The sequence below is a fragment of the Cherax quadricarinatus genome, chromosome 60 (assembly GCF_038502225.1).
Source record: "Cherax quadricarinatus isolate ZL_2023a chromosome 60, ASM3850222v1, whole genome shotgun sequence".
NCBI classification, from domain to species: domain Eukaryota; kingdom Metazoa; phylum Arthropoda; class Malacostraca; order Decapoda; family Parastacidae; genus Cherax; species Cherax quadricarinatus.
The window spans coordinates 18,123,850-18,147,607 of NC_091351.1; the positions used below are offsets into that span (position 1 = coordinate 18,123,850).

Here is a 23,758-nt window from a genome sequence, read left to right on the forward strand (position 1 = left end):
GCAGTCCAAAAAAATGCAGTCGATCCACCCCTCTCTCTCTTGTCTTACTTCTGTCACCTTGTCATAAAACTCTAATAGGTTTGTGACACGGGATTTTCCCTCCCTGAAACCATGCTGGTTGTCAATTATACACTTGTTTCTTTCCAGGTGCTCCACCACTCTCCTCCTGATGATCTTCTCCATGACCTTGCATACTATACACGTTAGTGATACAGGTCTGTAGTTTAGTGCCTCATGTCTGTCTCCCTTTTTAAAAATTGGGATTACATTTGCCATCTTCCATACCTTGGGGAGTTGCCCAGTTTCAAATGATGTGTTGAAGATCTTTGTTAATGGTACACACAATGTCTCTGCTCCCTCTTTAAGGACCCACGGAGAGATGTTGTCTGGTCCCACCGCCTTTGAGGTGTCAAGTTCGCATAGCAGCTTCTTCACCTCCTCCTTGGTTATATGTACCTCATCCAGCACTTGCTGGTGCACCCCCCTGCTCTGATTTCCTGGAGTCCTACTGGTTTCCACTGTAAATACTTCTTTAAATCTTGTGTTGAGCTCCTGACATACCTCCCGGTCGTTTCTTGTGAATTCCCCATCACCCTTCCTCAGTCTGATTACCTGGTCCTTGACTGTTGTTTTCCTCCTGATGTGGCTGTACAACAGCTTCGGGTCAGTCTTGACTTTCGATGCTATGTCATTTTCGTATTGTCTCTGAGCCTCCCTTCTTAACTGTGCATATTCGTTTCTGGCTCTTCGGCTAATCTCTTTATTTTCCTGAGTTCTCTGTCTTCTGTACCTTTTCCATTCTCTAGTACACCTAGTTTTTGCCTCCCTACACCTTTGGGTGAACCAAGGACTCGTTCTGTTCTTCCCATTATTTCTGTTTCCCTTGGGAACAAACATCTCCTCTGCCTCCTTGCATTTTGTTGCAACATAGTCCATCATTTCTTGTACTGGTTTTCCTGTCAGTTCCCTCTCCCACTGAATGTCTTGAAAGAAGTTCCTCAAGCCTGAGTAGTTCCCCCTTTTGTAGAGATACAGAGATACAGAGAGAAAGAGAGATACAGAGAGAAAGAGAGATACAGAGAGAGAGAGAGATACAGAGAGAGAGAGATACTGAGAGAGAGAGACGGGCAGAAAGCATCAACTTCACTCTGGCTGTACCCTTCTCCAGAACATCACTCCATCTGAGTTCATATATACCCAGGATGACTCGAGTATGGAACACATTTGTACAGCATAATGATGTCAACGAGACAACGTCAGTTGATCAAATAAAAATGCTGGCCCACAGATGGCTCCAACTTCATCCTGTTCCCTACTTGTATGTCTCATAATAATTAAAATGCTTTCAAATGAGCTGATGTAGATAACAGCTCTAAGCTTGTCAATAAAGTTAGGAATCCTTAACCTGTAAATAACTTCTCAATAAAGCTAGGGATCCTTAACCTTGTCAAAACCTGTGTAAAAAAAAAACACAGAGAGAGAGAGAGAGAGAGAGAGAGAGAGAGATACAGATACAGAGATACGGATACAGATACAGATACAGATACAGATACAGATACAGAGATACAGATACAGATACAGAGATACAGAGACACAGTTACAGATACAGATACAGAGATACAGATACAGAGATACAGATACAGAGACACAGATACAGATACAGAGATACAGATACAGAGATACAGATACACAGATACAGATACAGATACAGATACAGAGATACAGATACAGATACAGAGATACAGATACAGAGATACAGATACAGATACAGAGATACAGATACAGAGATACAGATACACAGATACAGATACAGATACAGATACAGAGATACAGATACAGATACAGAGATACAGATACAGAGATACAGATACAGAGATACAGATACAGAGATACAGATACAGAGATACAGAGATACAGATACAGATACAGAGATACAGATACAGAGATACAGTTACAGATACAGATACAGAGATACAGATACAGATAGAGAGATACAGATAGAGAGATACAGATACAGAGATACAGATAGAGAGATACAGATACAGATAGGGACAAAGAGATACAGATACAGATACAGAGATACAGATACAGATACAGAGATACAGATACAGAGATACAGATACAGAGACACAGATAAAGAGATACAGATACAGAGATACAGATACAGAGATACAGATACAGAGATAAAGACACAGATACAGAGATACAGATACAGAGATACAGATACAGAGACACAGATACAGACATACAGATACAGAGATACAGATACAGATAGAGAGATACAGAGATACAGACACAGAGATACAGATACAGAGATACAGATACAGAGATACAGATACAGAGATACAGATACAGAGATACAGATACAGAGATAAAGATACAGAGATACAGATGCAGAGATACAGATACAGATACAGATACAGAGATACAGATACAATGATACAGATACGGAGATATTGATACAGAGATACAGACACAGATACAGAGATACAGATACAGAGATAAAGATACAGAGATACAGATACTGAGATACAGATACAGAGATATTGATACAGAGATACAGATACAGATACAGAGATACAAATACAGAGAAAAAGATACAGAGATACAGATATAGATACAGATAGATACAGAGAAAAAGATACAGAGATACAGATATAGATACAGATAGATACAGAGACACAGATACAGAGAACAGATACAGATATACAGATACAGAGAGACAGATACAGAGATACAGATACAGTGATACAGATACAGAGATACAGATACAGAGATACAGATTTATTTATTTATTTATTTAAAAATTTGAGCACACATACAGAGGTACAAAAAATACAGATAAGAGCAGCATGCCAAAGCCACTTATACTATGCATAGCATTACGGGCTGGCTTAAAAATAACTTAAGATGAACTAAGCAATGATGAAATCAGTGATAAAACATTAATGTAAACAGATTACTATAAAGCACAAGTGAGTATTACAAAGACAGGTCATATGGTTGTATGCATTGTTGTACATTCAGTAGAATGGAGTATTCTGTTAGGTAGTGTATTTAAAAAATAATAAAGTTAGATTGGGTTTTAGGTTTAACATTTATGTGATATAATTGTGAGAAACATTTAAGATATACAATTTATAAGGTTCAGTTATTCAGTATTTATTTGGTTTTGGGTGAGTAAGTGATCTTTGAGAAGAGACTTGAATTTATAAACAGGTAGTGTTTCTTTTATATTTACAGGTAATGAATTCCAGATTTTAGGGCCTTTTATGTGCATTGAGTTTTTGCATAGTGTGAGATGGACACGAGGAACATCAAAGAGTGATCTGTGCCTTGTGTTATGGTCATGTGTTCTGTTGAGGTTGGCAAGGAGATGTTTGAGGGGAGGGTTAATATCAGAGTTAAGTGTTCTATGTATGTAATAGGTGCAGTAATAAGTATGGATGTTTTGTATGGTGAGTAGGTTTAGTGTATTGAATATTGGTGGAGTGTGCTGCCTATAGTGAGAATTTGTTATCATTCTAACTGCAGCCTTTTGTTGGGTAATTAGTGGTCTGAGATGGTTACTTGTTGTTGAGCCCCATGCACAAATTCCATAGGTGAGATAGGGGTAAATAAGAGAGTGATATAGGGCCAGGAGGGCTGACTGTGGAGCATAGTACCGTATCTTCGATAGTATGCCTACAGTCTTGGAAATTTTCTTAGAAATTTGTTGTATATGTGTATGAAATTTGAGTCTATTATCAAGGTGGATTCCTAAGAATTTTCCCTCTGTTAGCTTTGTGATAGGTGATCCGTTTATCATTATGTTAAGAGGGACATCTGTAGCTCTGTTACCAAACTGAATGAAGTAGGTTTTGTCAATGTTTAGTGTAAGTTTGTTAGTCCTCATCCAGGTAGATATTTTCTGTAATTCGGTATTTACAGTATTGGCTAGCGTGACTGGGCTCGGGTGGGAGAAGACGTATGTAGTGTCATCTGCAAATAGTGTGGGTTTGAGTAATTGCGAAGCATTTGGTAGGTCATTTATGTATAGGAGAAAGAGAAGAGGGCCAAGGACACTTCCCTGTGGGACACCAACTGTAATTGGTTGTGCAGAAGAGTTTGCCCCATTTGCATACACATATTGGCTTCTGTTGCTGAGGTATGACTTGAGGTAGTTGAGGGAGTGCCCTCTTATACCATAGTGTGACAATTTTACGTGGAGCAAGTCATGGTTAACTGTATCAAAAGCTTTACGTAAGTCAATGAAGATCCCCAGTGGGACTTCTTTTTTCTCTATTGCAGTGTATATATGTTCTAGCATGTGTATAATAGCATCATTAGTATTTTTATTTGGCCTGAATCCAAATTGGCAGGGGTTGAGTATGTTTTGGGAGATAAGGTAGGAGTAGATTCGTTTATGAATTAATTTTTCGAAGATTTTTGAGAGAGGGTGTAAGTTGGATATTGGCCTATAGTTATTCAACTCTGTTTGGTCTCCTCCTTTGTGGATCGGGGTGACCCTTGCTATTTTGAGTACTGTAGGGAAGGTGGAGGATTCAATGGATTTGTTAAAGAGTGTTGCAATGATTGGTGATAGCACTTGTGACACTTTTTTGTATATAAAGGGTGGTAAGGTATTTAAATCTCCTGCCTTGTTTTTTAGTGTGCTGATAATAAGGGAGACTTTGTATGGGTTAGTCGGAGCTAGGAACAGTGTGTTCGGGTAGTTGCCGGTGAGGTAGTCATTTGGTGGGGTATCTGAGCTTGGGATTTTATTGGCAAGGTTTTGTCCTATAGTGGAGAAGAAGTCATTGAGTCTGTTTGCTGTTTCTGTTGGTGGGAGTTGGGGTTCATCTGATTTTGCTAATTTTATTTCGCTATTTCGTGATATCTTTTTTGTTCCTAGAATTTCTGATAGGGTTTTCCAGGTCTTTTTTATATCACCTTGTAAGTTGGATAATCTGTTCTCATAATACAATTTTTTTGCCCTTCTTATCAGGCTGGTTAGGATTGACAAGTAACGTTTTGTTTGGTCTCTGGTTATGTGACCCATTCTGTACTGTTTTTCATATTGGTGTTTTGTATTTATGGATTTGAGAATGCTGGGTGTTAACCAGGGACTGTTCAGTCTCTTAGCTGTCATCTGTTTAGTTTTTTTAGGGCAGTGCTTGTTATAGAGGTATTGGGTCTTTTTTAGAAAATTATTAATACATTCGTCAATATCTGTATAGATTTCTAGCTCAGTGTGCCAGTCAATGTTTGCTACTGCTGTTGTGAAGTTATTAATGGCTGCCTCATTGTGAAGTCTGAAGGTGACTTTAGTAGTGTCTTGGGGTAATTTACCAAGAGTTGTTATGAGAAAAGTAGGGTAGTGGTCTGTGGTATTATCTGTAATTATGCCTGATTTTAAAGGGGATATGGTGTTGGTCCAGATGTGGTCAAGTAGGGAAACACTAGTCTCTGTAACTCTTGTAGGTTTTGTTACTGTTGGTAGCAACATACAGTTACTCATTGTGTTTGTGAATTCAGTAACGTGTGGGTCCTGGTCTTGCAGGAGATTTATATTGAAGTCACCTGAGAGTAGTAAGTGATCTTTGTTCATGCGTGCATCAGTTATCATACTTCCTAGGTTTTGACTAAATTGGCTAATGTTTGACTGTGGAACTCTGTAGATGTTTATCAATGTGAGAGGTTTTTGTAGGTATTTGGATTTGAATTTGGCTATTATATATTCCCCATGTTCATCCCTTGTGCAAGTATTAGTGATACATTCTAGTTGGTCTGAGTAGTATATGGCTGTGCCACCCCCTTGTTGGTCTGGCCTACAGTTGTGTATGGCTGTGTAACCAGGAATGGCATAGACATCTGTACTATCAGGCTTTAGCCAGGTTTCAGTTAGTGTAATGATGGACATATTGGCATGTAAGGAATTTAGTAATGCTATGAGGTCATCGTAATGCTTGCTTAAAGATCTGATATTGTAGTTAAAGATAGTTATGTTGTTGTTGGCACTGAGAAGTGCCTTTGATTGTTCTGCAGTGTAGTAATTACAGTAACTGTTTGATTCATTTAAGTCATTAAATAAGAGGTTGGTATCAGGATCAATGCTTGTAATCATAAGATTTGTAGTGAATCTATAGTTAGAATTAAAAAAGAATAGCACCTGAATTATTTAACAAATGTAAAATAATGAGCTAAGGTAGTTTTCTTTTTTTTTTTAAGCTAAAATAAAGGAGACAATATAAAAGGGACTAATACAAATAAAGTGATGATCAAATAATGGAGCTTGGGAATATGATAGTAGGTAGTACTATAAAGGTAATTCTTTAAAGTTAGAATTATAGTATAAAATAATAATATAAAAGGGACTAATATAAGTTGTGGTGAACAATAAAGTGGTAATCAAATAAATGAGCTTTGGAATATAATGGCAAAATTGTGAACTTATTCTACTTTAGCACCTGAGAATAGCACCTTGATTATTTTAACAATTGTGAATATATAAACTAGGGTAGTTATATAAAGCTAAAATAAAGGAGAAAATATATAAGGGACTAAAATTAAGTAATGGTAAACAAAGTTAAATGGACAGGTGGTCACTATGAAATAATATTGGTTTAGGAGTAAGATCTGATTTGTAATATTAAATAAATTGAGCAGTTTATTGCACAATAAAAGTAAAAAAAATGAGGTAGTTGGTACTAGCTAGATACAGAGATACTAGATGCTAGATACTAGATACTAGATACTAGATACTAGATACAGAGATACAGATACAGATACAGAGATACAGATACAGATATAGAGATACAGATACAGAGATACAGATATAGATACAGTGATACAGATACAGAGATACAGATAGAGAGAAACAGATACAGATACAGAGATACAGATAGAGAGAAACAGATACAGATACAGAGATACAGATACAGAGATACAGATACAGAGATACAGAGATACAGATACAGAGATACAGATACAGAGATACAGATACAGAGATACAGATACAGATACAGATACTGATACAGAGATACAGATACAGAGATACAGATACAGAGATACAGCTACAGAGACACAGATACAGAGATAAAGATACAGAGATACAGATGCAGAGATACAGATACAGAGATACAGATACAGAGATACAGATACAGAGATACAGATACCGATACAGAGATACAGATACAGATACAGAGATACAGATACAGAGATACAGATACAGAGATACAGCTACAGAGATACAGATACAGAGACACAGATACAGAGATAAAGATACAGAGATACATATGCAGAGATACAGATACAGAGATACAGATACAGAGATACAGATACAGAGATACAGATACCGATACAGAGATACAGATACAGAGATACAGATATAGATATACAGATACTGAGATACAGATACAGAGAAACAGATACAGAGATACAGATACATATACAGAGATACAGATACAGAGATACAGATACAGAGAAACAGATACAGAGATACAGATATAGATACAGATAGATACAGAGACACAGATACAGAGATACAGATACAGAGATACAGATACAGAGATACAGATACAGAGATACAGGTACAGATACAGAGATACTGATACAGATACAGAGATACAGATACAGAGACACAGACACAGATATACAGATACAGAGATACAGATACTGATACAGAGATACAGATAAAGAGATACAGATAAAGAGATACAGATACAGATATACAGATACAGAGACACAGACACAGATAGAGAGATACAGATACAGATACTGATGCAGAGATACAGATACAGATACAGATACAGAGGCACAGATGCAGACATACAGACACGAGATACAGATACAGAGATACAGATACAGAGATACAGATACATAGATACAGATAAAGAGATACAGATAGAGAGATAGAGATACAGAGATACAGATACAGAGATGCAGATACAGATACAGAGATACAGATAGAGATACAGAGATACAGATACAGAGATACAGATCCAGATACAGAGATACAGATACAGATACAGAGATACAGAGATACAGATACAGATACAAAGATACAGATACAGATATACAGATACAGTGATACAGATACAGAGATACAGATACCGAGATACAGATACAGATACAGATACAGAGATACAGATACAGAGATACAGATACAGAGATACAGATACAGAGATACAGATACAGAGACACAGATACAGAGATACAGATACTGATAGAGATACAGATACAGATACAGAGATACAGATACAGAGACACAGATACAGAGATACAGATACAGATATACAGACACGGAGATACAGATACAGACAGAGAGATACAGATACAGATACAGACACAGATACAGATACAGAGATACAGATACAGAGATACAGATACAGAGATACAGATACAGAGATACAGATACAGATACAGAGATACAGATACAGATATACAGATACTGATACAGAGATACAGATACAGAGATACAGATACAGAGATGCAGATACAGATATACAGATACAGATACAGAGATACAGATACAGAGATACAGATACAGATACAGAGATACAGATACAGATACAAAGATACAGATACAGATACATAGATACAGATACAGAGATACAGATACAGAGATACAGGTACAGGGATACAGATGCAGAGATACAGATACAGAGATACAGATACAGAGATACAGATACAGAGATAAAGATACAGAGATACAGATACAGAGATACAGGTACAGATACAGAGAAACAGAGACAGAGATAGAGATACAGATACAGAGATACAGATACAGATGCAGAGATACAGATGCAGAGATACAGATACAGAGATACAGATACAGAGATACAGATACAGAGATTCAGATACAGATACAGAGATACAGATATACAGATACAGAGATACAAATACAGAGATACAGATACAGAGATACAGATACAGAGATACAGATACATAGATGCAGATACAGAGATACAGATACAGAGATACAGACAGAGAGATACAGATACAGAGATACAGATACAGAGATACAGATACAGAGATACAGAGAGAGAGAGAGAGAGAGAGAGAGAGAGAGAGAGAGAGAGAGAGAGAGAGAGAGAGAGAGAGAGAGAGAGAGAGAGAGAGAGAGAGAGAGAGAGAGAGAGGAGAGGAGAGAGAGGGAGGGAGAGGGAGAGAGGAGAGAGGGAGGGAGGAGAGGGAGAGAGGGAGGAGGGAGGGAGGGAGGGAGAGAGGAGGAGGGAGGGAGAGAGGGAGGAGAGGGGAGAGAGGAGAGAGACAGAGAGGTAAAGGAGAGAGACAGAGAGGTAAAGGAGAGAGACAGAGAGGTAAAGGAGAGAGACAGAGAGAGGTAAAGGAGAGAGACAGAGAGAGGTAAAGGAGAGAGACAGAGAGAGGAGAGACAATGAGAGAGGGAGAGAGACAATGAGAGAAGGAGGGAGACAGTGAGAGAAGGAGTGAGACAGAGAGAGGGAGAGAGACAATGAGAGAGGGAGGGAGACAGTGAGAGGGGAGAGAGACAGAGAGAGGAGAGAGACAGAGAGAGGGAGAGAGACAGAGAGAGGGAGAGAGACAGAGAGAGGGAGAGAGAGGGTGAGAGACAGAGAGAGGGAGAGAGACAGAGAGAGGGAGGGAGACAGAGAGGGGAGGGAGAGAGAGGGAGAGAGGGAGAGAGGGAGAGAGACCGAGGGAGAGAGACAGAGAGAGGGAGAGAGACAGAGAGAGGGAGAGAGACAGAGAGAGGGAGAGAGACAGAGAGAGGGAGAGAGACAGAGAGAGGGAGAGAGACAGAGAGAGGGAGGGAGAGAGACAGAGAGAGGGAGGGAGAGACAGACAGAGACAGAGAGAGAGAGAGAGAGAGAGAGAGAGAGAGAGAGAGAGCTTGCTAAATGGGAGGTGGAGACTAAAAGAAGGCTAGCATCAGGTACGGTAGGCTCCAAAACCTGGTGGTCCCTGGTCAAGGACAGACAATGGTATCTGCCTGATGAACTCATTCCACCTCTAAATCGACAGGATGGGACCACCTCTACTAGTAGTCAAGAGAAGGCGGACCTCTTTGCTGAACACTTTGCTACCAAAATGCAAGTTCCTGATCCAGCCAGGGACCCTCCTTGGCTAGCTGCAAGAACTGTGTCAAAACTGTCAGTGGTGACAATAAGGCAGGAGGAGGTGCATTTCCTTCTTAAATTGCTTGACCAAGAAAAGGCTGTGGGACCAGACAAGTTGAGCCCAAGATTGCTGAGAAGATGTGCAGACCAGCTAGCAGCACCTCTAACTCGCATCTTTCAGCACTGCCTAGTACAGTGTAAATGACCCTCTCTATGGAAAGAGGCAAATGTAGTCCCTGTTCACAAAAAGAAGAGCAGAGCAGAAATCAGCAACTACAGACCAGTGTCACTCCTGTCAATCACTGGTAAGATCCTTGAGACAATAATCTCAAGACAAATGACAGAGTTTTTTGACTATCACTCACTGAACATTAAAATGGTATAAAATACCGACAGGTTGTTAGGTAAGACACATATGCAACAGTTAGGTATCTTTATTTCGAATCGTTTCGCCTACACAGTAGGCTTCTTCAGTCGAGTACAGAAAAGTTGATAGAAGCAGAAGAGACTTGAAGACGATGTAATCAGTCCATCACCCTTAAAGTTTTGAGGTGATCAGTCCCTCAGTCTGAAGAAGAGCATTGTTCCGTAGTCTGAAACAATATGGAGTAGAAGTGACAGGATGGAGCCTTATATAGCGCCAGGAGGTGATACGTAGGTCACTAGTAGAATGCAGATGTTGGGAGGTCAGGTCCCTCTCAAATCCAGCCGTTCTCACTAGTAGAGGTTGTCGGAGTTGATTTCAGTTGATTTGAGAGGGACCTCCCAACATCTGCGTTCTACTAGTGACCTACGTCTCACCTCCTGGCGCTATATAAGGCTCCATCCTGTCACTTCTACTCCATATTGTTTCAGACTACGGAACAATGCTCTTCTCCAGACTGAGGGATTGACCACCTCAAAACTTTAAGGGTGATGGACTGATTACATTGTCTTCAAGTCTCTTCTGCTTCTATCAACTTTTCTGTACTCGACTGAAGAAGCCTACTGTGTAGGCGAAACGTTTCGAAATAAAGATACCTAACTGTTGCATATGTGTCTTACCTAACAACCTGTTGGTATTTTATACCATTTTAATGTTCAATCTGTCAGACACTGCAACACAAGGGTATCTTGGTACAGACCTGAAATCAACTCCGACAACCTCTACTAGTGAGAGCGGCTGGATTTGAGAGGGACCTGACCTCCCAACATCTGCGTTCTACTAGTGACCTACGTCTCACCTCCTGGCACTATATAAGGCTCCATCCTGTCACTTCTACTCCATACTGTTTCAGACTACGGAACAATGCTCTTCTCCAGACTGAGGGACTGGCCACCTCAAAACTTTAAGGGTGATGGACTGATTACATCGTCTTCAAGTCTCTTCTGCTTCTATCAACTTTTCTGTACTCGACTGAAGAAGCCTACTGTGTAGGCGAAACGTTTCGAAATAAAGATACCTAACTGTTGCATATGTGTCACACACTATCACTCACTACTTTGTGATCATCAATATGGCTTCAGGAAAGGTTACTCTGCTGCTGATCTGTTGTTAAACCTCTCCACTAAGTGGCACCAGTCACTGGATGAATCCAAAGTCAGTTGTGTGATAGCACTGGACATTGCTGGCGCTTTTCCGGACCGGTGTGGCACCAGGGCCTCTTAGCAAAACTTCAAGCACTGGGAATTGCAGGCTCTACGCTATGTCTCCTCAGTGATTACCTTCATGGTAGATCTCTAAGTGAAGTTCTCAATGGAACGGAATCAGCAAGACATCCTATTGGGGCAAGTGTTCCACGAGGAAGCGTGCTGGGACCATTGTTATGAAATGTCTACTTCCACGACCTTCTTCATCTCATCCCAGAATCACATGCATATGCAGACAACTGTACACTGACATTCACTTATCCAAGAGACGAAATGCCAGCTGCTCTAAGCTACATCAATCACCAGCTGAGAGCTATATCAGCTTGGGGAAATAGATGGCAAGTAACATATGCACCTGAGAAAGCGCAAATGACAATCGTCTCTAGGAACTATGATGGTAATGCTGGTGCAGTAGTAAGGATGAATGGGAGGGTGTTGGCACCTGGAGAAGAAGTTGATATCCTTGAGGTGAAATCTGACTCCAAACTAACCATGAAGAACCATGTTGTAAATCTTGCAAACAAGGCAGCCAGGAAGCTTACAGCGCTTCGCCATATCTCGCATCTACTTGACAGTAAGGGTTGCAAGATTCTGTACGAGGCACAAGTACGCTCACACCTTGAGTATGCTCCACTTTCTTGGTTTGCCTGCCCCCCCTCTCATCTGCGACTGCTTGACAGAGTAGAGAACGGAGCAAGACGTCTCATCTCTCGCCTGGACCCATCCTGGATAGATCTGTCATTTCAGCAGAGCCTTCAACATAGGAAGGATGTGGGTGGCCTTACTGTTATGTACAAAGCCAATATTGTCAAAGTACCACACTTAGATCCACTTCGAGGACAGTGTGAAACAAGCTTTTATGCCACAAGACAGGCAGAAAGCAGCAACTTCACTCTGGCTGTACCCTTCTCCAGAACATCACTCCATCTGAGATCATATATACCCAGGATGACTCGAGTATGGAACACATTCGTACAGCAGTATGATGTCAACGAGATAAAGTCAGTTGATCAAATGAAAATGCTGGCCCACAGATGGCTCCAGTTTCATCCTGTTCCCTACTTGTATGTCTCATAACAATAAAAATGCTTTCAAATGAGCTGATGTAGGTAACAGCTCTTAGCTTGCCAATGAAGTTAGGAATCCTTAGCCTGTAAATAGCTTGTCAATAAAGATAGGGATCCTTAACCTTGTCAAACCATGTGTAAAAAAAAAAAAAAAAAGAAAAAAAATAGAGAGAGAGAGATACAGATACAGAGATACAGAATACAGAGAGAGAGAGAGAGAGAGAGAGAGAGAGAGAGAGAGAGAGGGAGAGAGATACAGATACAGAGATAGAGAGATAGAAAGAGAGAGAGAGAGAGAGAGAGAGAGAGAGAGAGAGAGAGAGAGAGAGAGAGAGAGAGAGAGAGAGAGAGAGAGAGAGAGAGATATACAGAGAGAGATACAGAGAGAGAGTACAGAGAGAGAGATAGAGAGAGAGAGATACAGAGAGAGAGAGAAGAGAGAGAGAGAGAGAGAGGAAGAAGAGAGAGAGAGAGAGAGGGAGAGAGAGAGAAAGAGAGAGAGAGAGAGAAAGAGAGAGAGAGAGAGAGAGAGAGAGAGAGAGAGAGAGAGAGAGAGAGAGAGAGAGAGAGAGAGAGAGAGAGAGAGAGAGAGAGAGAGAGAGAGATACAGATACAGATACAGAGATACAGAGATGCAGATACAGAGATACAGAGATGCAGATACAGAGATACAGAGAGAGAGAGAGAGAGAAAGAGAGAGAGATACAGATACAGAGATACAGATACAGATGCAGAGAGAGAGATACAGATACAGAGAGAGATACAGATACAGAGATACAGATACAGAGAGATACAGATACAGAGAGAGAGATACAGATACAGAGAGAGAGATACAGATACAGAGAGAGATACAGATACAGAGAGAGAGATACAGAGACACAGCCACATTCAGTCAGCCACCCACCCAGCCACCCAACTGGCCACCCACCTGGCCACCCACCCGGCCACCCACCTGGCTACCCACCCGGCCACCCACCCGGCCACCCGGCCAGCCAGCCAGCTACGTATTACACATGTTCCAGAGTTGCTTCTCTTTACTTAGGGTATAGGTTATACAACATTCTGGCAGGATGACACTACCAGTGGTATTCTCCCATTCCACTGTGTCGACAATACATAAAGATAAGATACTGTATACGATGTAAAATTTACAATACAGTTCACTACCATGTATACATTATATACAGTAAATAAATAATTAAAATATAACAATAGAAGTAAATTATGGTAAAAAAAAATGAAATAATGATTGTACATTACATTACAGTACTATGTAGGTAGTTTATATAGGAAAAGTTTGACATTATGCAGTACCCAATATGTCGGCAATTTTCAAAGGTTTGACTTACGTCCATTTTGACTTACGACCGGTTCGTCGGAATCAAGCTTGGTCGTAAGTCGGATGGTATCTGTATACGTTTGGGGCACTAGCGGTAAAAACATATATACAGTGGACCTTCACATAACGATATTAATTGGTACCCGAGAACGAATATCGTTAAGCGAGTTTTTTAACGTTATCCGAGGGAAAATGTTAGCATTAAAAGTATCGTTATGCGAATTTAACATTATGTGATGCCAACGTTATGCGAGGGTCCACTGTATATACGTCTGGACCGTTTATGGGTTAATTAAGTGATGCAAAGAGGGAAACATTCACCATGGCTTCAAGCAATAAAACTTTTATATTTTTATTTTTTTTATTAACACATCGTCCAATTCCCACCAAGGCAGGGTGGCCCAAAAAAGAAAAACTTTCATCATCATTCACTCCATCACTGTCTTGCCAGAAGGGTGCTTTACACTACAGTTTATAAAACTGCAACATTAACACCCCTCCTTCAGAGTGCAGGCACTGTGACTTCCCATCTCCAGGACTCAAGTCCGGCCTGCCGGTTTCCCTGAACCCCTTCATAAATGTTACTTTGCTCACACTCCAACAGCACGTCAAGTATTAAAAACCATTTGTCTCCATTCACTCCTATCAAATATGCTCACGCATGCTTGCTGGAAATCCAAGCCCCTTGCACACAAAACCTCCTTTACCCCCTCCCTCCAACCTTTCTTTGGCCGACCCCTACCTTGCCTTCCCTCCACTACAGATTTATATACTCTGAAAGTCATTCTGTTTCGCTCCATTCTCTCTACATGTCCGAACCACCTCAACAACCCTTCCTCAGCCCTCTGGACAACAGTTTTGGCAATCCCGCACCTCCTCATAACTTCCAAACTACGAATTCTCTGCATTATATTCACACCACACATTGCCCTCAGACATGACATCTCCACTGCCTCCAGCCTTCTCCTCACTGGCACATTCATCACCCATGCTTCACAACCATACACAAATATAATACAGCTCAAGGAATCATTTATTTCATACTATATATCTGGTATATTATACCAATCATGAGATGGAAAGAAACAAGGAAAAGCAATTTAGTATACAGTACCTTGCACAGTGGAATATTTTTAGGAATTGCTTCTTTCACATCTTCAAGCCATTGTTGTGATAATCGAAGTGGAGAGAAATCTGTGACTAAGCCACCAATAGAATGATCCTTGATGAACTTTGGAAGAGCCTCCTTGGCTTCACCAAACAAAAGATGGAATTCAATACCCAGACTCAGGCATTCACTCTCGACTTCTTCCAAGCCTACAAATACACAAATTAAGTAAAATAATTGTTATACTTCAAAAGAAAAAAACACAAATTATTCACTAGTACTTCCTATACCTTTCACCAAGAACTACATAAATCTTAAAGCCTAATTAATCCTTTCACTGACTTGTAGGGAGATCTATTTTACTGATGCCAGTGTCACTCATGTAGATCTATGTCTGAAGCGCAGCACCTTCTAGGATGGTTTTTTATGGTGTTATTGGTTGTTTCTTGGTATCAAGTGATAGAATGGTGTTTGTGGTTTGGTTGATAGCATCCTGAGTTCACACACTGAGGGTCTGGGATCGATCCTGGCACAGGTGAAACGTTGGGCATGTTTTACACCTGCTTCCCCTGCTCACCTAGCAGTAAGTAGGTACCTGAATGTTAGACAACTGTTGTGGATCATATCCTGGGGAACAAGATTTGCCTAAGTTACTCAAAATGTTCTAAATAACCTGGGGTTTTCTATATAGTAAAAATGATGTCAGCTACGTCTGAAATAGTTGTATTATGTATGTACTTGTAGTAATAGTAATAAAGAATTATTAGTAGTACTACTACTACTACTACTGATGTTGGTTGGTTTCAGGTAGGGAAGTAGCTTGGAACAAGGCTCAAAGTAGCAGAAATATTCTATTTTTGACAATTTTCATGAGGAGAGTATGGCCCCTTTCCCCAGTGTGTTTTATGGGATGTTACTCACTCTGCTTCAATTAATGTTATTGACGTATCTTACCCTTAGGCATACCCATCTATGGTGAAATTTACCATGATACCTTTACAGAAGGTGTTCTTCTGAATGAAGACCTAGCAGTTATCGTATGTATGGTCACAGGAGGTACGTTACTACTTATCATATAACACTTCATACATATATAATAATGACTCTAGACATGAAATAACAGTGAATATAGAGAGAATAGTAATATATAGTTGAGGAACCTGATTAGTCCAGAAGGGGTGGTAAAAGCCCCTCATATTTTAACCCTTTGAGGGTCTGTCTTGTAGTTCTATGGCATTGAAGCCTGGGTCCAAGCCATAGTACTACATCATGAGCTCAGCTCACTCAAATGAGTAGTAAATTTGGGCCTAGATATGAGAGAATGCATCTATGGGGTAAATGTGCACCACATAAAACAAATCCTGCAGCATGCAGTGTATAATCAGGAAAAAGTGGGTACTGTGTTTTTGGATTAAAACAGCAACTTTGTGGTGTATTTATGTATGGTTTTTACAGTTGTATTTGCAGTTTCTTGATCTCATTTGCCAGAATGGAAGATATATTACAGAAACAGAGATGATTCTGATTGATTTTAGCATTGAAAATAGCTTGAAATTGAACTCAAAATAGTGAAAATGTTTGATTTTTGCCGATGTTCAAGAGCAAACAAATCACTTCTAATACACGTCAGTTGTTTGGTCTAATGTGCATTCACAAATGTGCTGATATTATTTATACAATTATTACAATACTGCATAACAGTAAATTTTCTACTTTTTTGGTGTGAATAAAAATTCTTTATGTGAATTAAAAATCAAAATGGAATTCATCTGTACAGCCTGGAAATGCAATTAAATAACAAAGGAAATGTTATTTTACTGCCAGGATTACATGCATTGTTTATTCTGGACCCTATGTTGAAAGTGGAATATTTTCAGCTTTGTGTGAAATTGGCCAAATTACCAATTTCTGATCACTTTACTGGGTAGTTAACACAGTTGATTTAGTGATTTCTTATGCTCAATAGATAAAATGAAACACAAACTAGCAAAATAGCTAAGAATTTAGTCCAAAGGAACAAAGTAACTGACCAAAAATAGGACTCCAAGTGGGCAAAATCGCTGATGCATAAATATCGCTGACACAGGAAAATTCACAAAAGCATAATTTTAACAATTTTTTTTTTATCAAATTTCATCCTTTTTGTTTAATTACCTTCAGAAAGAGATTGTCTACCATTTCATAAGAAAAATTATAATTTTTTTTTTTAATTCTTGGACCCTGTGGGGAATTTTTAGATTGAGGTCTGGACCCTCAAAGGGTTAACAGGTCTTAGAAGCCAATGTGGGCTACAAGGGCTTGATATGGAGGCCTTTATGTTATAAGACAAAAAATAAATCATAGAAAAAAAGTCTTTAGACAGAGCACAGTGTCAACAATACACTAGAATGGAATACCTGAATAAATATTTACCCTTCAGCATGAAGTCGTAATGGCGTATTGTGGCACCGAGAAACTTTGGAACCAAGCAGAATGCCACATGTAGAGACACATGGTTTTTCAGTGCCAAGCGCTGAGCAAATAACATTGCCCAATTATCTAGAGAAAAGTGTAAAAAAAAGTATGTCAGGATTACAATGGTAATGAATATTTTTTTTTTATTAGCACACTGGCCGATTCCTACCAAGGCAGGGTGGCCCAAAAAAGAATGGTAATGAAATCACTTTTAAAATGGTAGGTAGTACAGTACTAAAACATTAAAAGCAATTTGACTGTTGAGATCATTCAGAACTCTTAGCATTAAAAACTAAATACATACAGTGGAACCTCGGTACTCAAACTTAAGTTTTCCTGAAATGCTCTGCATATAAAGGGACTTTTGGCATGTACAATGAATTGTTATACTCCTTTGTACAAACATGTATCATACTAAAATAAAATTATTATTATTATTACTATTATTATTATTATTATTATTATAATTATTATTATTATTATATAGTAATGTATTTTTGAGAGGATGCCAACATTTTTAGAAACTTTTTTTTGTTATGTGTTGGATATGGGAGTTGAATTTCAGGTTGCTGTCAAGGTGTAGACTCAGTAATTTTCTCTCATTATGTTTAGCAATAAGGATGTTGTTAAGCATAATGTTCAGTTGGACCTCACTTGATCTACTCCCAAACATAATGTAAAAGGATTTGTCTATATTAAGTGCAAGTTTATTGAAGGTCAACCAGGTTGCTATTTTTAAAAGTTCTTCGTTAACAATAGTGTTAAATGAGGCAAGATTTGAGTGGGAGATGACATTAGTCGTGTCATCAGCAAAGAGAATAGGCGTAAGTTGTTGTGATATGCTTGGAAGAACATTAATGTATAAAAGAAAAAGGAGGGGGGCCAAGAATGCTACCCTGTGGTACACCAGTGTCCAGGGGTCTTGTTGAGGAGGTTGCATCCTTGACAAAGAATTTAATTAACCCTCTCAGGGTTGGTCCCATAAAATTACGGCTTTGAAGTCAGGGACAGTCCCATAAAACTACGCTAAAATTCTAGCAGCTCCCAATCTTGCGGTAAAAAACTGGTAGGCCTACAAATAAGAGAATGGATCTGTGTGGTCAGTGCGCACAGTACAAAAAAAATCCTGCAGCACGCAGTGCATAATGATTTTGGTGAAAAACAGTGACTTTGCAGTGTATTTTCATATAGTTTTTATGGTTGTATTCTCATTTTCTTGGTCTCATTTGATAGAATGGAAGATATATTACAGAAATAGGGATAATTTTGAATGGTTTACAGACTAAAAGTAGCTTGAAATTGAGCTCAAATAGCAGAAATGTTCAATTTTCAAGAGTAAACAAAACACATCACACATCCAGTATGTGTCAACTGGCTGGTCAAATATGCACTCACATTATTTATACAAATACTGTATTACCATTATGCAGTAGTCTGAATAACAGTAAATCTTCTATTTTTTGTGTGAATAAAAATTCAAAATGAAAAGCAAGTGTAATATAAGAGGGGCCTGGAGACGACTAATGAATGGAGAAAATGTTATTTTAGTGCCAGGAATATCTGCATTATTTCTTCTGGCACCTATTTTGAAATTGGCTTTTCTTAAATTTTGTGTGAAATTGGCCAAATCAGTAATTTCTGATCACTTTATTGGGTAGTTGAAATAGGTAAATGGGCAGTTTTTTGTATTCAGTCGACAGAATAAAAGGAGTTCTAGCTAAACAGCTATGAGTTTGGTAGACTGGATCGATGGAATTGACCCAAAATAGGGCTCAAAGTGGGCAAAATCGCCGAGGCATAAATACAGCTGAGACCGCTAACTTCATGAACATAATTCCGTAAGTTTTCTATAAAATTTCATGCTTTTGGTTTCATTACCTTTGGAAAAAGATTATCTATCATTTCATAAGAAAAAAATTTTTCTATTTTGAAAATTCTTTGACCCCAGGAGCAAGTTTGTGAGAAGGGGCCTCGACCCTCAAAGGGTTAATTCCTGTATGCGTATGGTTAGTTCATACATGCTAACTCCTTTACAGTGAACATCTAAGATATGAGTGAAATCAGTGAACAAGGTTATATCGATGGTAATAATAATAATAAATGACATTTAAAGTGCTCCAGAGCAACTGTTATTATTATTACTTTTGGGTTATCCTAGATAATCTACACATTTGCTACTATGTATGATTATTTATGCAAATGTATTTGTTTATTGTGAAATAGGTAGTAGGTTGGTAGACAGCAACCATTCAGGGAAGTACTATCATCCTACTAAGCGAGTGTAAAATGGAAGCCTGTATTTGTTTTACATAATGGTAGGATTGCTGGTGTCTTTTTCCTGTCTCATAAACATGCAAGATTTCAGAAACGCCTTGCTACTTCTACTTACACTTAAGTCACCCTACACATACATGTACATGTTCATATATACACACTCATCTGAGTTTTCTTTGATTTTACCTTAACCCTTTCAGAGTTGGTGCCGTACTAGTACGCATAAATTCTAGCGGCTTCAAATTAAGTGGGAAACAGCTGGTAGGCCTAGATGTGAGAGAATGGGTGTGCGTGGTTGGTGCGCGTGGTAGAAAAAAATTCTGAGACCCAGTGGCGCATTGTGGGAACGCCATTTTAGTAGACCTTGTTCACCATGCCTCGCGGTAAGAAGCTCCTCACTCCTTGGCAAATTGGGACACTTTTGTTCCCCAGTGACAGTTCTAATACAGATGGAAGTGCCAGTGAAGATGAGTTTCAAGGTTTGGGTGAGGTTGTGACCGAAACTAATGACCATAATACCGGTAATAGTGAGGAAAACCCAGACGACCCTCAGCTTTCCATCTCTGCTACTGGGCCATCTTGCTCACATTCAGTTGTACAAGAATCAAAGAGGAAACTCTTATTTTCCCAAATCCCAGACTCAGATGTGAGCATTGGTGATGATAGTGATAGTGAATATGAACTACAAGCTCTTGAAAACAGTTCCAGGAGTGATAGTGAAGTGGAATATTCCCCAGTGAAGTGTCAGTATATATGACGATATATGCGCTCTGGTAGTGTGCCATGTGCTATTCCAAGGGAAAGGAGTGCATCTCGGAGTACATCCCATGGCTGTACAACAGGAACAGACAGTGAAAATGAAGATGATAGTGTTGCAAGTGGGATGGAAAATGTGCATGGTGGTGGTAGTGGTGGTGCCGGCCATGAGGCACCAGCAGTGGGCCATGCTGCCACCCACGCTGCCACCCACGCCACTACCTCAGCTGATCTACAACAAAGGCCACTATCCCCCACCTATCCACCACACCAGCCTCGACAACCACAACCTCCACAACCACCTGTCAATACCCAGTGCCCATCAGCAGACAGCACCTGAGATTGGCAGGAAGCTGCCAATTTTGTTCCCAATCCCCATCACTTTGATGAAAGTCAAAGTGGAATAGGGCCATCTTGTACACTTGGGAACAATGCCAGTGAACTGGAATGTTTTGAGTTATTCTTTGATGAACCCCTGATGGAAATTATTGTCAGGGAAAGCAACAGATACTACGAGTACACCATGGCAAACACAAAACTTTCACCAAACTTACACCTACACCAGTGGAAGGAGACAACTGTGGCTGAGATGTATCTTTTGTTTGCCACAATAATGCTTATGCCACATGTGTATAAGCACAGTGTGAAATCATGCTGGTCAACAGACCACCTGACTGCAACCCCAGGTTTCAGTGATATAATAGGAGTGAATCGATTTGTGCTACTATTACGTATGCTTCACTTCTCAGACAAAACCAGGCCTGACAGAAACGACAGGTTATATAAGATTAGGAATGTGTTCATATATCTGAAACAGAAATTCAATATGTATTTTTATCCCTTCATGAAGCTTGTTATTGATGAGTCTTTGATTCTGTTCAAAGGAAGACTCTCATTCAAGCAATACATACCAAGCAAGAGGAAATGCTTTGGTATAAAGTTGACTGTGCTTTGTGATTGTTACAGTGGTCTTGTATTGGATATAATTGTGTACACTGGAAGTAATACACTGCGAGATACCAGGAAGTTACTGGGTATCTCCGGTGATGTGGTTAGAACAATGATGGAAACATCTTGGTAAGGGACATATATTATACAGTGGATCCCCAGTTTGCGATATTAATCCGTTCCTGAGAGCTCATCGTAAACCAAAATTATAGAAAAGCGAATCAATTTTCCCCATAAGAAATAATGGAAATCAAATTAATCCGTGCAAGACACCCAAAAGCATGAAAAAAAAATTTTTTACCACATGAAATATTAAATTTAATGCACATAAACTGAAGAAGACATGCACAGTTTGTAGTATGTACTCTACTAACAATAGAATACATGACACTTACCTTTAATGAAGATCTGGTTATGATTGATGGGATGGGAGGAGGGGAGAGTGTCGAACTTATTGTTTAGAAAGGGAATCCCCTTCCATTAGGACTTGAAGTAGCAAGTCCTTTCCCGGGGTTACTTCCCTTCTTCTTTTAATGCCACTAGGACCAGCTTGAGAGTCACTGGACTTCTGTTGCACAACATATCTGTTCACAGAGGCCTGTACCTCTCCTTCCTTTATGTCTTTCCTAAAGTGGCTCACAACACTGTCATTGTACAGGTTGCCAACACGGCTTGCAGTAGCTGTGTGAGGGTGATTTTCATCAAAAAAGGTTTGCACTTCAAGGGACTTTGCACATATTTCCTTAATCTTTGAAGTAGGCAACTTCTTCAATTTCTTTATCCCCTCCTCCGAAGCAGTTTCCTCAGGTCTGGCCTCTTGCTGTTGAAGATGATCTAGCAGCTCATCAGTGGTTAGTTCATCATTGTCCTCCTCCACCAACTCTTCCACATCCTCCCCACTAACCTCCAACCCCAAGGACTTCCCCAATGCCACAATGGATTCCTCAACTGGCATAGGATTCCCAGGGTTAGCCTCAAACCCTTCAAAAATCCCTTTTGTCTACACATTCTGGCCACAGTTTTTTCCAAGCAGAGTTCAAGGTCCTCTTAGTCACTCCCTCCCAAGCCTTACCTATAAGGTTTACACAATTGAGGATATTAAAGTGATCCTTCCAAAACTCCTCTACAGTCAACAGAGTGTCTGTGGTCACTTCAAAGCACTTTTGAATCATAGCTTTTGTGTACAGTTTCTTGAAGTTGGAAATGACCTGCTGGTCCATGGGCTGCAGGAGAGGAGTAATATTATTAGGCAAAAACTTGACCTTAATGAAACTCATGTCCCCGGAAAGTCGCTCTGCCAAGTCTGTAGGATGATCAGGGGCATTGTCTAATACCAGGAGGCACTTAAGGTCTAATTTCTTTTCAATTAGGTAATTTTTCACATTGGGGGCAAATGCATGGTGTAACCAGTCATAGAAAAAGTCCCTAGTGACCCATGCCTTACTGTTTGCCCTCCATAGCATACACAAATTAGCCTTGAGGACATTGTTTTGCCTGAATGCTCTAAGAGTTTCTGAGTGATACACCAATAAAGGCTTAACTTTGCAATCACCACTAGCATTGGCACACATCAGAAGAGTAAGCCTGTTTTTCATAGGCTTATGTCCTGGGAGTGCCTTTTCCTCCTGAGTAATGTAGGTCCTGCTTGGCAATTTCTTCCAAAACAGGCCTGTTTCGTCACAATTAAACACTTGTTCAGGTTTCAAGTCTTCACTGTCTATGTAATCCTTGAATTCCTCCACATATTTTTCAGCTGGTTTTTGGTCCGAACTGGCAGCCTCACCATGCCTAATCACACTATGTATGCCACTACGATTCTTAAATCTTTCAAACCAATCTTTGCTGGCCTTAAATTCACTCACATCACCACTAGTTGCAGGTAATTTCTTTACCAAATCGTCATGCAACTGCCTAGCCTTTTCACAAATGATCGCTTGAGAGATGCTATCTCCTGCTATCTGTTTTTCATTTATCCACACCAATAACAGTCTCTCAACATCTTCTAACACTTGCGGTTGCTGTTTTGTAATCACAGTTGCACCTTTTGCAACAACAGCTTCCTTGATTGCCGTTTTCCTGGTCACTATAGTAGCGATGGTTG

The 23,758-nt window shown here is 39.7% G+C and overlaps 1 protein-coding gene across 2 annotated transcripts in view; it reads right to left on the reverse strand.

The window, feature by feature from the left end:
* phr (deoxyribodipyrimidine photo-lyase photorepair) overlaps positions 1–23,758 on the reverse strand; it is a 138,601-nt gene that overhangs the window by 90,668 nt on the left and 24,175 nt on the right. For both annotated transcript variants that reach the window (XM_070097996.1, XM_070097995.1), the window contains exons 3-4: positions 17,638–17,763; positions 15,232–15,434 (exon numbers count right to left, since the gene is read on the reverse strand). In XM_070097996.1, the coding sequence (XP_069954097.1) occupies positions 15,232–15,434; positions 17,638–17,763 (329 nt within the window). The remainder of the gene's footprint in view (positions 1–15,231; positions 15,435–17,637; positions 17,764–23,758) is intronic.